The 16,031-nt window shown below is 39.8% G+C and overlaps 1 protein-coding gene across 1 annotated transcript; it reads right to left on the reverse strand.

Annotated features, from left to right (window-relative positions):
• Positions 1 to 6,143: 6,143 nt before the first annotated feature.
• Positions 6,144 to 12,637, reverse strand: Lsm8 (LSM8 homolog, U6 small nuclear RNA associated). Its single transcript, XM_050145893.1, has 4 exons — positions 12,478 to 12,637; positions 11,501 to 11,541; positions 8,993 to 9,120; positions 6,144 to 7,185 (listed from the first exon to the last, which is right to left on the reverse strand). The coding sequence occupies exons 1-4, from the start codon at positions 12,506 to 12,508 to the stop codon at positions 7,095 to 7,097; spliced, it is 291 nt and encodes a 96-aa protein (XP_050001850.1). The 5' UTR covers positions 12,509 to 12,637; the 3' UTR covers positions 6,144 to 7,094.
• Between the last annotated feature and the right edge of the window lie 3,394 nt (positions 12,638 to 16,031).

Consider the following 16,031-nt stretch of genomic DNA (forward strand, 5'->3'; position numbering starts at 1 on the left):
CAAGGCCAAGCTCCTCCCCACTACATCGGGGTTTAATGAGGCATCTCACCATAAAGGATAGGTTCCAAAATGGCAGATCATGTGCCAGAGACAGATCCTGGTCCCACTGCTAGGGGTCCCACAAACAGACCAAGCTACACAACTGTAACCTACATTCAGAGGCGTAGGTCGATCCTGCAGCCGAGCAGCCTCTCTGTGCCTTATCATTACCTGAAGACAGGGAATCACCCTTGGGTGACCATGGTAAGTTTAGGGATACTTACCCTAGAATGGTTGTCCAAAAAGACAAAGAACTAGAGAGAATGAGGTTAATAAAGTCCTTAATGAAATGGCATTTAGTGAAGAAAAGTATACCTTAAAAGAAGGAGGAAAACCAAGAAAGGAGCAAAGTACTAGAGACCCTGAGCCCTGTGGCTCATGTCCATGAGATGGGACATGAGAACTGAACTCTGCCCATCGTGAGAAATGCTTTTAAAAAATTTTAACATACTACCTTTTCTATCACAGGGTTAAACAAGACCAAACTCCATTTTAAAGTTCACTTTTAATGATTCACTGGCAAGCATTTAAAAGATGGGGTGTGTCAAAAGCAAACAGAAATGAACTGACCTTTATTGGAATGTTTACCCCTTTCTCTTGACTCATCTGTTTATAAAAGATTCTTGGCTACCTCTGGTTGAGGTAAGTTGAGAAAAATGAAAGTATCAGTACTTGACACCAATTGAAGAATTCATATTTTGTCCCAGGTAAAAGGTTTCTGAATGCTGACTATTGCATACGATGCTCTCCAAAGCCCCACTTAACCATTAGCGTTAAATGCTGATAGTCGGTAATGTCATGTATTCCATGAAAGCTTTTCTCTCTTAAGTTTAAATGTTGTGTGACGATGAGACAGCTCCCTAGGCTGTTGAAACTCCCACACTGTCTATGATGACTGCTTACCGCCTCTACCTATCTTTTACTCTGATTTTGCTTTGTTTTACCAAGGAGAAAAGGGAACTTGCACACATTTCCAGGACCACACTGAGCCTCTTGCCTGACTTTTTCCACACATTGTTTCTCTTCTAGTTAGAAATAAAAAGTTGCCAAGTAGTCCAGTCCTTAGGAAGGTGACAACTTCCTGCTTCTAAAAGATGTTTCTTAAACAGTTTTCATCGTTATATGTACAAATAAATGCTTCTATCCTCTTACAAAATGACTAAATGTTTCCTCTAAATTGACCATAGATATCTGTAGGAATTCTAAATATCAGAATCCCCTAAATGAACAGAAAAACAGTTATCGACAGATTCTTTATGTATTTATTTCTTATATTTATTTCTTGTTCCAGTAAACTACAACTGTCAGCTAGTGGTAATAATATCTGACATACTCACCAAATTACATAAATTAATTCATTATTGTAAAGTTAATAACTTGATTACAATAATGCATCATTTATAAATCTTAAAAATTTAACTTAAATCTCTAAAGCTGGACATGTTGGCACACAGCGTGACACACGCATTTGGCAGGTTAAGACAGGGTAATTGCTGCAAATTTGAGAGCAGTGTGGGTGTGTACTGAAACCCTGCCATCCAGCACTAAATACACAAACATTTCCAAAAGAAATACTTAGCAAAAGGTATCTGCTATGTGTCACCATATGTTTTATTATTATCCTCCTGAGTGTTTTCAAGAGTTAAACCAATATTTAATGCTGTTTCTGTCACAGCTCCTACCTTAGTTCCCTTGCTCTTTATCTCTCCCTTCTGTCTTTGCCTCTACCTGTCTGCTTCTGGTTTTCCTCAATATTTCCTCAATAATTATCCTATGTAATTCACTTATCTCATACAACACATGGCCAGTGTCTATCCATGCAGGCTCTGTCTGTCACTTTCACTGAGTGTGCATTCATTTACAGCTTTCTACGCCATATGCATGTGCACTCTCTCGTTCACTTATCACGATCCCACAGCATGTCCATGTGTTGTTTTGTTTTACCTTTCTGAGTGAACATAAGCTTAACCACTTTTGTTTAGTTTTTGTTTGTTGTTGTTGTTGTTTGTTTGTTTTTGTTTTATCTCATTTCCAACTAAGGCTTGAAAGGCCAGTGCTTTTACCTGCTGAACCATCATGGAGCTCCTAGATTTGAGTTTCTTAAAGGCAAAGACTACTATTATGACACCACGGGCAAATACCATGTTTGTACTGTAAATAAGAAACTGTAGAATAGGGACCAGTTGGGCATGGTGGCCTAAGCTTGTAATTCCAACACTTGAGAAACAGGCATGTAATTTTTTTCTCTCTGTCTTTTACTCTTTTGTTCTTTTGAGGGGCCTACCACACAGCTCCTAAATAAAACACACACAGTTTTATTCTTTCTTATAATTGCTTGGCCTTGACTTGTTTCTAGTGAGCTCCTCCTAATTTTTTTTTCATCTACTTTAGGCTTTGGGCTTTTATCTTTATCCTATACACCTTTCTTTACTTACTCTGTGGCTTGCTGTGTAGCTGGGTGACTGGCCCCTGGAGTCCTCCTTCGTCTCTTGCTCCCAAATCTCCCTTCCCAGATTTCTTCTCCAATATATACTCTCTGCCTGCCAGCCCTGCCTATACTTTCTGCTTCCTCACTATTGGCCATTCAGCTCTTTATTAGACCAATCAGGTGTTTTAGATAGGCAATGTAGCACAGCTTCACAGAGTTAAACAAATGAAACATAAAAGAATGCAACACACCCTTGCATCTTTAAACAATGTTCCACAGCATAAACAAATGTGACACATCTTCAACTAATATTCCATAACACAGGCAGGATTTTGCGAGCTCACAGATCAGCACTGACTACAGAATGAGACCTGATTAAGAGTTATCCCCATTCCCAGCAAAACCAAAAGCAAGCTGAAGAAAGAGCAATCTCCACTGCACTACCATGAGTTGTTTGCTTGTTTGGGGGAGAACTGAGATATGAGGTGCACTGGGGTCTTTAGCTTATGTCTCCCTCCCAGCCTTGCCCCTCATCTTTATTGGCTGTCACCTCCTCCCATAGACTTTTTGCTTATTGTTTAAGATCCATGCTTCTCACATGATATTCTCCAGAAGGCCACTCCTCCCAGGACCATCTAAAATGCACTGTTTATCTAAAACTATAAAAATACGGGTGTGTGCCAGGTCAGAGGTGCAGATACTTTTCAATTTCATTTCTCAAAGAGAGGGTATGAGTCCAAAAAGAAGACCCTAGCTAGTCCAGGGACACCTTGTCCACTTGTCAGTGTAATTCCTTGGTCCCATAAGTCCTTCATATTCTGTACGCCCTGCAAGATGGAGGTCTGAGACAGTGAGATCTGCTTTATTTTCCTTGGGACAAAGAGGGCTTTGAGTGTACTGGTATATTTCTCCTAACCCTTGGCTTCCAGATTTTCTGGAGAGTGGCTAACAGTGTGGACCTCAGGTTCCAGAAAAAAAAAAAAAAAAAGACTTTTGATCTAAGTTCCTAGCTCTTAGCTCAGTTTTGAGTGGATCTGGTGAACAACACTTTCACATGTTGTCAGATATTGTTGTCCAGAGACACACAATGGTGTGTGCAGCCGCACGGGAAGAATGTCTGATTCCTCTCTAATTTCATCTTATGTACCTTTTCATTGTCATAAGCTAGAACCACGACAGCCGTGTTTCTTAGTTTCCTGAATCCTCGTGCATCAAGCCTCAAGGTGGTCCTGGACACCACCTTACTGCCCAGATAAAACCGTATTTAAAACTGTAAAGGAAGAAGGGGGAAGTACTAGTACAGAATTAGCAGCAACCACAGGGCCTCCACAGGTCTACATCAGGTCCTCTGCATATATACTATAGCTTTCAGTTTAGTACTTATGTGGGACTCCTGAATGTGCAAATGAGTAGGTCATTGATTCTTGTGCCTTCTCTTGGGGCTTTTATTTTTCTGTTGACTTCCCTTGTCCAACTTGGATATGATAGTTTTTGTTTTATTTTACTATATTTCATTGTTATCATCTAGAAGCCTGTTCTTTTCTAACAGGAGACAAGGCAAGAGAAGGCAAGAAGAACTGGGAGTGGTAGAGTGAGGGGAAACTATGCAGGTTCTATTTTATGAGAAAAGAATCTATGCTTAATAAAAGTGGGGGAAAGCTACTTGGGAGAGGTCTTTTACACATGAGACACCTCGTCATTCATATCAATTCTGGGAAAGAAATTTAAAAATGAAGAATGTTTATAGTTTAATTTACTACTACCTTAGTGAGAACAGAGAAGTTACATCACATAGTATAAAGAATACTGAAGTAAGACAATAGAGTGGAACTTTGAGACTATTTGTGGCAATTCATCATCTGTGCTGCAAAAACCTAAAGAATGATTAATAAAAGAGTAATTTAGTTATGTGAAAAATACACAAAATACAAAACGGACCTAACTAACATAAATGCTAGCTTTAAAAAAAAGCTGAATGTGAAATCTTTTCATCTTTGGAAATGCCTTGAAGACAACTCATCTCCTTGCTTCCTCAACTCTCCCATCTCCCAAATGCTGCTGGTAGGTAGCAGATGGTTAGTTAGCCAATGCAAGAAATGCAGCTGCTGAGTTCTATTTTGCCCCCATCGTTAGCTTCAGCGTCTCCATAAAATGATCACTACAGGAGGAAACCAGCATTACACCTGGAAAATGATGTGTACTCAAAAATGCTACTAAATCCCAAAGGCAAAAAGCCAGAATATACCAGAGGGCAGGTGGAAGGCTTCTTTGTAACTGGCTACTATGCATGTGGCTTTACACATCATTGTAAAGGGAATGCCTGTATCCTTACCCAGAGTCATTCTTTCAGTGTAAGCAGAAATGCTGGCACTTACCCTGTACTGGAGTCACACTTTTTATTGCTATGGATGCTCACATTTTTAGCTTTACATTTTGAGAATGATCTTCTAATGGTGTTTAAAAAGAAATAAGTATTGATAAAAATTTATCTTCAGTGTTTATGGCTTCGTGTTTTATAAATTCATCTGTAGTATTTTTAAACCCAAACTGCCAGCATGAAGTCACTTAACAAAGTGATTTAACTTAAAAGCATGTTATGTTGAGCTATTTTTTAAAACAGCACCCATTCTCAACTACAAAGAAAATAAGCCTTTGCCCTCAATTTATGAAGTCCCGTTTTGCCCCCAAGCAATTCTAATGAAAATAGCTTGCCAAGAAACATTTTAACTCATTATCAGTAAGTAGGTTTTCAGTTTTGCCTTGAATCACAAAGCACAGGAGCAATTAAAGGTTAAAACTAACTTGAGGCTCTTTATAAAAAATATTGACTGCAGAATAAGCCTCATAAAGTAACACAAAAACCTTGACACGGCATAAAAACTAGTGGCTCCCTGACAGTTCTCATGCAAGAGCAAATGTGAAATGGTTTTGAGCACACAAAGAGCCGTATACATCCAGGAATACTCAGAAAACAACCATTCCTTGGTCATTCACTTCCTCTATAAAATAAAGCATTCCAGATGTCTTGTCTCGTCTCAATCAGGAAACACAACATGACAGTTTTGGGGAAAGGCATGTGGACTTCACATGTAGTACTTAAATAAGAACTTTCAGAAAAAGTATACATAGCTGACTTACTTTTTGGAACTAGTTTCAAAATTTAAGGTACTGAGTATTAAGACAGCATATGTAGCTCATGGTCCCTAAACGTGCTTGCTTTATCCATTTTGCATTGCATCCATTTTATTGGATTATAAAAGCTTACATTACAGGCTAGGCATTGCAGCACTTCCCAACCTTTCCTAACAAGGCCTGTGTGTTTTAATTAGCCCAAAGAATTGCATCAATTTTGACTATTAAAGTGTAAATAAACTCACCTCTGAACTCTGCAAAGAACCCACTCCATAACTTACAAGGACTGTCCATTATCCTTTCCTTCTTAAGGTATCTTAAGTCATTAAAATTATAGCATTTAGGCCAAATACAGCCTGCCTGCACTGAAAGGGGTCCTACTGGGAAAACAACCAAACCTATGCAATTATTACCTACTGCTGCTTATGCTGTAACCAGAGGCAAGCAACCATTCTTAGACCACATGGCCTTTCAAGTCTAAGGTTTACTCATTACATCTTTACAGAAATCCTTGCACTTTCACTTAAAAAATGGAAAACATTCAAAAAAAAAAAGACTGATTTTATTTGAATTACAAGATAATACACACTTTTCTGTTTGATCCAAAGATACCCATTTTGGCCCACACATAAAACTATAAATGCGTACACTATGAAATCATGACCTCCAACACTGCTTCCATGACTTCTTTGAGACAACCTTATGAAAGCAGCTCAATGTGACGAGCGAGCGAATGGAGACACAGCAGAGCACTGCTCTGGACTGAGGTCAATACCCACACTGCACAGAACTCCTGTAATGGCAGACATTCCCCACGCTTTTCTAAGAGATCCAGCAGCACAACAGTATTTAAGATATGCAGAATCTGTTTTCAGACACTGAATTCTGGGACCTTACTGGGCATCTAAAGATTTATCGATGTCCTCCTGGTCACTCTTTCCTATTCATTTTCATTGCAACTTAAGCGTGCAGTTTTTCACTACTCAACCAAACTGTATATTCACATCTCTTAGACCTAAGGATCAAGTTTTTCAACCACTGCAGATCTAGAGAGCAGTGGGATAAACATCTCAGGTACGACTCAGCTACTTGTAGAAGACAATTTATTGTCTAGTTATTTTATTAAAAAAAAAGGTAAGAAATGTGTCTCTTTTATTACTATTATTTGCATGTATAAGTTATAATAATAGCCCAAGTTCTTTTTACAGCCAATTTCCATAAATATTAAATTACCAAAAGCAATGGTATTTGCAAAGTTTTCAAAATGACCTTTAGAGTTTTATATCATTTAGTAGAAAAATAAACCAGGCAACCATACTTCTTAATTTAGGCAATGTTTCCCAATAAAAATGTAGAAATATTTAAATTTACATATTACAATGAACCAACACAAAGTCAAAATCCACAATTACACATTGATAAAAAAATCTCAACATCATCTTTAGGACAAGCAGTTTCTGTACAGGATTTATAGACATCTAAGCAGTCTGAGTCTTCAGTGTGCAACGGAGTTCAGAGGCTCTGCTCGGATGTTCCCCAAGTCGAGCGCAGAGTCCGTCTCCTCGTCAATTTCTCCAATGACCGCTCTATTATTAGCATGGGAAAAAGAGTTAAATAATGCTGAAATAAACTTCTATACATTTCTACAATCCCATCAACTACTGCATCCTATTTCATCCTTCCAAACATGTGGTCCTGTGAGAGAGCGGTACAAACACAAACCACTTCCTGACTCCGAATGGCCGTGTAAAGCAGCAGTAAAGAGATGCTGCAAAGTGTTGAACACCGGATCTTGTGAAAACTCATGGCTGATCCACTGCATTTTATTTACAGCCAAACAAAAGCCCCCGCGGGGCAACTGCAAGCTACTAACAAGACAGGAATCCTTAAGATTTTAAGAGTTTTCACAAGCTCTTAAAAGCAGGCTCCAGGCCCAGCAAGCCTAGGGTGAATGTTCAAGTATGGTATCTTTGAACACAGATAGGGGGCACTCTTAAAGAGGAAAGAGTCCACACACAGTGCGGCTGTGGGCAGAGGATAAGACCCCTCTCTCTGCTTGGGCTCGTCCTTTACAACTCACTTCATAATTTCTCCTAAGTCATCTCCAGAGAACATTTCATGAATCATAAACCCAAATTTGATTAAGGATCAATCAACCTACTTCCCAAATACAGACTTCAAATAAAATTAAGATAATAAAGCATATATCCATTTTAAGATAAACTTACGGTATTCACTAATGAATTAAACTTAAGTCTACTAAATGAATGAAGTATCCCTATCATCTTACATATCCCTTCTAACCACCCAAAATTACTATATCTTTTGCTGTCCTGCAGTCATATTTTGACTCTTCATAGAGTTCTAGAAACATTTAAATTAAATTTAAATTTTAGCCATGTAAGCAGGTTAGACCTACAGTACTAATACTTGGGAACCTGAAGGAGAATGAAGTCAGTCTGGCTTATGTAGCAAGCTCCAGGTCAGTCTGGGTTACATCTTTATAAGAGGTGGGGGGAGATCACCAAAACTAAAAAACAAAAACAAAAGGTCCCCAAAACTCCAAATGTAAAATTTAATTCCTTGGTCACCAGCTACTTTTGAAATATCACAGCTACTCAAAGCAAGTAGATATAATACTGGAAAATGTTGATACTTAAGACATCCATCATCAGAAAAAGATTATTTTGAATAGCACCACTCAAAAATGGCTGCAGTCTTTCTCAAACTGCCTCCTCTAAGATATCCTCAAACTAGATTAAATTCAACCAGACAATGGGTTTTCACAGGACATGTTAAGTATATCCACTTCACTAAAAACAGCTAAATGAACCTGAATTATTCAAAAATAGCTCAAACAGGAGATTTTTAAGGAGATTTTCCAAAATGTTAAAAAGTTTCTTTAAGGAACAATTTGGTGTTCCTTTCTGGGCCTACCCAGGCCACTTTCCTATTAGTATGTACACACACTACGAACACACACTAGTGGTTTAGGCTACTCAGAGACTGTGATAAAAGGTGGATCTAAAATTCAAGGTCATTCTAAGCAACTTTGGAAAGCCTGGTCTCAAAGTGTAAAAGAAAGAGAGCTGGAGAACATAGCAGTGACAGACTGCCTGTTCTGCACATACAAGAGTTGAGGTTCAAAGGCCAACTCTCAATTAAGTAAACACAAATGAAGTCTCAGTAGGCAAATGTTTGGTTTGTGAAGTAACGACTTCAACATAAAAAGTATAAATCAAATATAAGATAAGCTATATCTACAAAACAGATGAATGCACAATTCTATTACATATGGATGACATCATTTAAGTTGGGGAAAATCTCTCTTCCACAACACAAGCACACCAGTAGTGAGAACGTAACTTCACTAAAATGACTGATTTTACTTACACGTTGTCACCTCTCACAATGTATAATCCTAATACGACTTGTTCGACTCCTTGCGAAGAACTGAACACCCTCTCGTGGCTTTCGTCCAAAATCAAATTAATGGTCTGGTCAAAACCTTTTAGTGTTCCCTGAAAAAATAAATAAATAATATATATGTATATATGTATGTGTGTGTGTGTGTATATATATATTCTGGTTCTGATTATGTAGATCAAGCTTACAACCATTTCAGCTGTCAGCTAAGTACTTATGTCTTCATGTACGCCCACAAGCAAACACAATGTCTCTCCAGTACAGAAGTAGCCCATGACACAGACCTTACCTTTTAATTTTTTTTATGATGGGGTAAACCTGTACAAAGCTGACTATTGTACAGCTGCAAAGGACAGCCAGGCACTAGTATTTCCAAATAAGGAAACTCACATAGTCCAGGAACTAGCACTGTACAATAGAGCAGAAACTAAAATAGGACACGTTTGAAAGAAACTGATTTACTTTTTTAACTTAATAATAAGGAGAACTACAAACCAGCCAAATAAAAGTTCACTGTATGTTACTTCTTAGTGAAAGGCACTGGCTAGAGGAACCCACTGCACAAATCACCTCAACTTTCCTTCACCATGGAGACAGTACTGTGTTTTGCTCATTTCAAATAACAAACCAACCTGATGCTCCAGAAATTAAATCATGGTTCAAGATTTCATGGACAGTAAATAGTACAGAAAAACAAGAGAAGCTCCAGAGCCAGATCACAAAGTAACAATGATACTCTGTTATAAACAGCACTTTTTAGAAATTAGTCTAAAATATACACAAAATCACATGGTAGCTACACCTAACATTTAGTACATCCTTGCTGCTAATATTGTAACTTGTATGCATGTATTATTGAATTCTCTTAATATTACAAAAGACATATATAGAACTGAAATAATCAGAAACTAAAGTTGAAGGATATAATCAGGAATAATTGTGTGGCCATAGTAAAATGTAATATCACAAATAAGTTTCTAAAGAAATATCTTATTTTGGACTTTGCTGGTTAATCTCTGGGTTCACCATTAAACTCCCATGTTCTGAAAGCCATAATCATAAAAAATCAAAATGAACTAAAAAGAAACTTGGAATCTAGAAATTGGGAAGAAAAACAAATGAGATTATTTCCTATAGCAGTCAACCAATGGCAGTTATCATAAATCCCTATAAAAGTCCTCTTGCCTTCATCACACATGCAAAAGCTCTATCAGGTGACTACGTGATAAAGACAGAACTACTGAATGTCAACACAATGGTTCTGTTTAGATTTTTCTATAGGTATTTTCTAACAGAAATAAGAAATTTATAAACATGAGGTTTTCAAAAATCAGCTCTTGCAAATTACCTGTTAACAGCAACAGATTTCTTGCATGTTGAAAGTAGCATATTCCTAATGACCCTTTCCTAATTGTTCAGCTGACAAAATTCATACTGCTTACTCACCACCACTACCACAAACAATAGAAAACCTACACACTCGCTTCCTTTATTAAGAACAAGGGAAGTAACCTTGGTTTTGGAATAAAACACAATTTACAACACTTTATAATTTTGTTACTTTTTATACTGAATCTCTGGAAAAGTAACTCTTTTTTTCTAAGTTTGGATCCTCATCTATAAGGTGGTAACTCTTCACAAGGTTGTTTGCAAACTAAGGAACACAAAAATTCCTAGCACAGGGCACATGCATCTAGTCAATGGCAGTCTATCCCTTGGACTGGGATTGCTCACTAAGGAGTAAGAAGAATCACAAGGACTGAGAAGAAAAGGAAGCGGTTGAAGAGATGGCTCAGTGGATAAGAGCATATACTGCTCTTCCAAAGGATCCTTCTTAGCATCCACACAGGGTGGCTCACAACTGCCTGTAACCCAGCTCCAGTGGATCTGACAAACGCTTCTTGGCTTCTTGTGTAGTATAACCCCACATGCATGGCAGACACTCACACAGACACACACATAAACAGGAGTAAAAATAAACCTATAAGGAAAACATGGGGTTAAATTAGTCTTGCAAGGAATACTACAGAGATAGTAGATGAGGCACCGGTCCCAAAGATCATACCCCAGTGAAGCCATAGTTAATTTAGTTTCTGAAACCACACTCGTTATTTTTGAAGAACAATAAAATCATAGAATACACATTCCTCAGACTGGATCTCCACACTATTAAGCAACCTACAAGAGCATATACATAAGACACAAATCGTTAAAGAGCTCTAAATTAAAATAAACAAAAGGAATGGGAATGAAAGAGTCAGTTAATTACACCTCTGCATTTCAGAGTACAAGTCTTTAAGGTTTAATTGCGATGTTGGACTAGCAGTCAAGAAAGAGGGTCTGTCAAACTAGCTGAATCATAAGAACACTAGAATCTAGGTTATATTGTGTTACCTGAACATTAGATCAGAAATGGTACTTCAAATACACCCTCAATAAGCCCACAGGAAAGAGGAAAATGAAAATGCCACTCACCACAATCATTCTCCCATCGGAAGTGATAACAGCAACAGTTCCTGAGAAGCGAGTTAAGGACAGTATTTCATAGAGATTACAAACTGAAAACTTTCAGCCTGGTAAGGAAATGGTTTCAAATTACTTAAAAAAGAAAAGAAAAAAAAAAGTGGGAGAATTAAGATTCAACACAGCCGCTGCTCATAAGGGCAAAAGCTTCTTTAAAAAACTTGTTTCAATTCTACCTTGAAAACGGTTCATCAAATGGGAGAAGGGCAGAGAGTATGTGACGTTTGACCCTGGTTTAAACAACAAGGGTTTCAATCTGACACTGAGCAAGACAATCCCTTCCCTTCTTAGATCCATTTCTTCACCTCTGAAATAAAAACTGGATGCGTTCTTATCAACGCTGCATCCTTTTAAGCATGTTAAGACCCTTCTAATCCAAGACCTGGTCATAATTGCTGCTATCAAGTTATAATCCGTACAACATGAAAAGTTCTCTGTACTTAACTTGTTTCTTCTTTGTACATAGACTCGATGCACTGTTTCTGTCCTGACTTTAAAGCAGAAGTTCTAATCTACATTTTACACGGGCTCTGGAAGGCCACTTGCGTCTCACTAAACCCCATCACAATTGCAAGCTTTCTTTTAACGCCATGGCATAGACAGTTAAAGTGGAGGCATGGGGCCCGAAATTCAAATTTGAGAACCATCTTTCTATTGCTACTACTTCCGAACAGCAAGCCCGCGAGTACCTCCACATTGATAGCCTGAAGAAAAACTCACCTTAATCCCAATATTGGAACACACGAGCCTTAAGGAATCTGGAACTACAATGGGAAGGCTACTTGCGGGAAACTTCTAACGACACGGGGGTCTGTGATGTGCACGGAAAAGCCCCGGGTCCGTGCGCAGGACCCCACCGCGGACCCCGCCCCCGGCTTCCCCGGCCCCCCGCCGCGGCCTGAGCAATCGCAGCCCCCACCCGAGGATACGGTTGATGTAGTTCTCCAAGGCAGACGTCATGCTGCTGGGCCCGGAGGTCCCGGGAATTAAAGACGAGCCGGCAACAAGGAGACGAGACGCCGCCGGCCAGGAACACGTCCCGGTTCGCGCCCGCTCGTGGATACAAACACCGCGAGACGTGCGAGGCCTTAGCGGCAGCCAATCACGAATCGGGAGGAGCCGACCAAACAGGAAGCGGGGCGGTGCTAAGTAGTGTGCGTGTGCTTCCGCCCGACTTCCGGGTAGCAATCGCTAGGAGGAGCCAGACAAAGGCGGGAGAGGCGGAAGTGGGGCTCTGCGTGGAGGTGGGTGGAGGGAGAGGCCGGAGGGCCCGAGCCGAGGGGAAGGAGCCGTGGGGAAGGCAGCGCGGTCCTTGCTGAAGGCGGTGTGCGAAGACACGCCGTTCCCGAAGACGCCCGAGAGAAGACGTTTCCTCGGCGACTGGGGGAGAAGGAGAGCTTCTTTGTTCTCATAGGCAACGTGGATGCCGGGTAGAGGGAGCTCTTGCTCTCCAGCAGGAGCCAAAAATATTCAAACAGGTGAATGGCTCAAAGTACAAAGTGAGCATGTTGTAGCCACATGATGTACGTTTTCGGAGAGTCCAACTTTTTTTTTTTTTAAGATGCTTGTGTATTCTGAATTTTAAAAACGAAATTTATCAAAACGAAATTCAAATAGGTAAAGGTGTATGAACCTCCCTTAAGAAGTAGATGGTTACCTTTCATTGATATACAGGCTCAGCATTTCCTGGGGTGAAATTCTATAAAGAACCGATTAAAGTGTAAAATAAGCACAAGACTGGGTTCTAATTCTGTCCCTGATAATTGATGTCCCTGTTGTAAGTCACTGTAACTCTTCTTGACCTGAGAGTTTACTTAGATCCTACCATAGCTATATCATTTTGTATGTCTTGATAAAAATAGGAAACTCTTTCCTCAATCTCTCTCTCTCTCTCTCTCTCTCTCTCTCTCTCTCTCTCTCTCTCTCTCTCTCTCTCTCTCTCTGTGTGTGTGTGTAAAACTGGAAGCTTTGTTCATGCTACTCAAGTTCTCAAAAGCTACATCTCCAAATTCTCCCCCCCCCCAACTCCCCCATCTATAATATTTCACCCAGCGGTATTTTTACTTTAAGATTGGAAATGAGTAATCTGCACATCTAATAATGGGGGAAAAGTAATATTTCTCTTGTTGTTGTGCTTAAAAGTCTTTCTTAGCTGAAGAATTACAGCTTTTGAATGATTTAACCATCTGTGCCTTGGTTTTTACTTTCTGGTAATTGGAGAAAATGACAGTTATTGAATCATCAAACTTGGAGAACTAAAAGAATTCCTTAAAAACTTTCTATACAAATTTTAGCTGTTATTATACAAGAAAGTAGACTGGATCATAAGTAACTTTTTTCTTCACCCTGAAACTTATTCTAACATTTTGTGTACTGCCATATTTTCTAATGAGACAAAAAGAATGGCAGACATTCTACGTGCTTTATGGAAGGTTGGTATGTGGTGTGTCACAGTATTGCAAAACTTACAACGAGATTTAAGTTAGGACTTGAGGAAAAGTACAAACACACTTCAGGGAAATGGACTGGATGCTATTATTTAGTGAAGCTATGAACTGAAGTTAAGCTGTCAGGAGCCCCAGTATGAGTTCTTGGTTCACTGCAGTAACAATAGGAAGTGAAGGAACTGTAGTCAACTCGAACATGGTAAACAGGGCTCTGGCAGGCCTTACCCTTCTTCCTGTTCCCTCTGCCTTGGTAAAAACCATTAGACTACATTCCTAAAGCTAACCCCCAAGGTCCATTCCTTTATTTGGCCACTTCCTCCTCCTGAAGCTGACTACCAAGTGTTATTCTTAAAAAACGATTAGAGAGCTGCTGCAAACCGGGCGGGCTGGCGGAGCCCGCCATGGGAGAGCGGCTACAGGAGGATCCCCGGGCGGCTGGCGGAGGGAGCCCGCCATGAGGGCGGCTACAGGAGGGCACGCTTCCTTGGCCCACAGTGGCGGCAGGTAACAGACACGTAAACACAGGAAATAGCCATAAGTATTTATTAAGGAAGGGGGAGAAAGAAAGACAGAGAAGAGATTAAAGGAGAGAGGAGAGATAAAAGGAGAGAGAGACAGAGAAAACGCGTGCGCACGCCAAGGAAGCAGAAAGAGAGAGAGGGTCCCAAGATGGCGATGGGCGGGTCAGAGGTTATGGGAGTGGGCGTGGCTAGGGCAGGGACCCAAGAATATCACCAAGGTTCAGCTAACAAAGTACTGAAGTGGAGTAATCAAAAGCCTCCTTTGGCCAACCTCATTAAATGCCCAATGAAAATTAAGCACCTCATCCTAACAGGGCTTCATTACCTTTATAAATCACCATTTCTCCTATGGACCACATCCATCTCCTCTCTATCCAGAGACAGTCTTTTGTGCCCTCCCCCAAATACCCTCTATTCTTCTCCTTTGCCTCTTCCTTATTTCTCTTCCTCTATCTCCTGTCCCTTATCCTTGCCCTCTGTCTCTCTGGGGTAAATAAATCTCTTTTGTATGGAGAACTTGGTCTTGGGGTATCTTGAGCCAATTTCAAGGTTCCCTTCCCACAGGGCAGGGAACCCTGATCGCTCTTTGGGCTGACTAGGGAGGGGGACTTGGTTGGGGGAGGGGGAGGGAAATGGGAGGCGGTGGCGGGGAGGAGACAGAAATCTTTAATAAATAAATAAAAAAAATAAAAAAAATGATAGGAAAAAATATGTGATCAGAAGACAGAGGATAAGAAAGGAAATGCTGTATCTGTATGTGACAATTTATGGCTAGCATGGTAATAGCAATTGATGAACCAGAAGGTTAGCAATAAAAGATACAACTGAAAGTAGATAACCTATAGAACTGTACAAATGTCAGTCAATCAACAATATATAGCCAGTATTTTAAAGTGAGAGAGAGAGAGAGAGAAAGAGAGAGAGAGATAAAGGTATGGAAGTCACAGGAAAAACATTCAGAACTCAGTTCTCTCCTTCCACCTAGAGACCACAAGAACCAAACTCAAGTACAGTAAACATATTGATCTGCTGAGCCATCTCCTCAGCTTCTACCCTGTGTTTTCAGTTGGTTTAGTCTCCATGAGACAATTTGTTACTTTCAGAGCTTTTGATTGCAGTCAAGCTCCATTGGGCATCACTGCCATTGCCAGTGTTACCCATGACAAGTACTCAGTCATGTCCCTGAAGTGAAGCATGTGATCTACATAGAGGGTGCTTTATGACCAAGCATACTTAGGCCCACACACTTTGGCTCTTTCCTCAGATTGCAGGTTAGGACAATTAGAAAGCAGAAGAAGCAGACTCTTTCTGGTGCATTTTGTTAATTTCTTCTTCAGTATTACACATTAATGTTATTGTTGTTCAGTTTCTCTGATGAGAATTGGCAAATTATAGTATGTAGCCAGATTTTTTTGGTAAACACATTTTGCTGTCAAAAAACCACAACCATTAATATTTATGCTATATGTGGCTGCTTCAGGGCTTCAGTAGCACAACTGAGCAATTCCAGGAGAC

Source organism: Alexandromys fortis, unplaced genomic scaffold (genome assembly GCF_014885135.2).
Source record: "Alexandromys fortis isolate MF-2015 unplaced genomic scaffold, M_Fortis_MF-2015_v1.1 scaffold_34, whole genome shotgun sequence".
Lineage (NCBI taxonomy): Eukaryota > Metazoa > Chordata > Mammalia > Rodentia > Cricetidae > Alexandromys > Alexandromys fortis.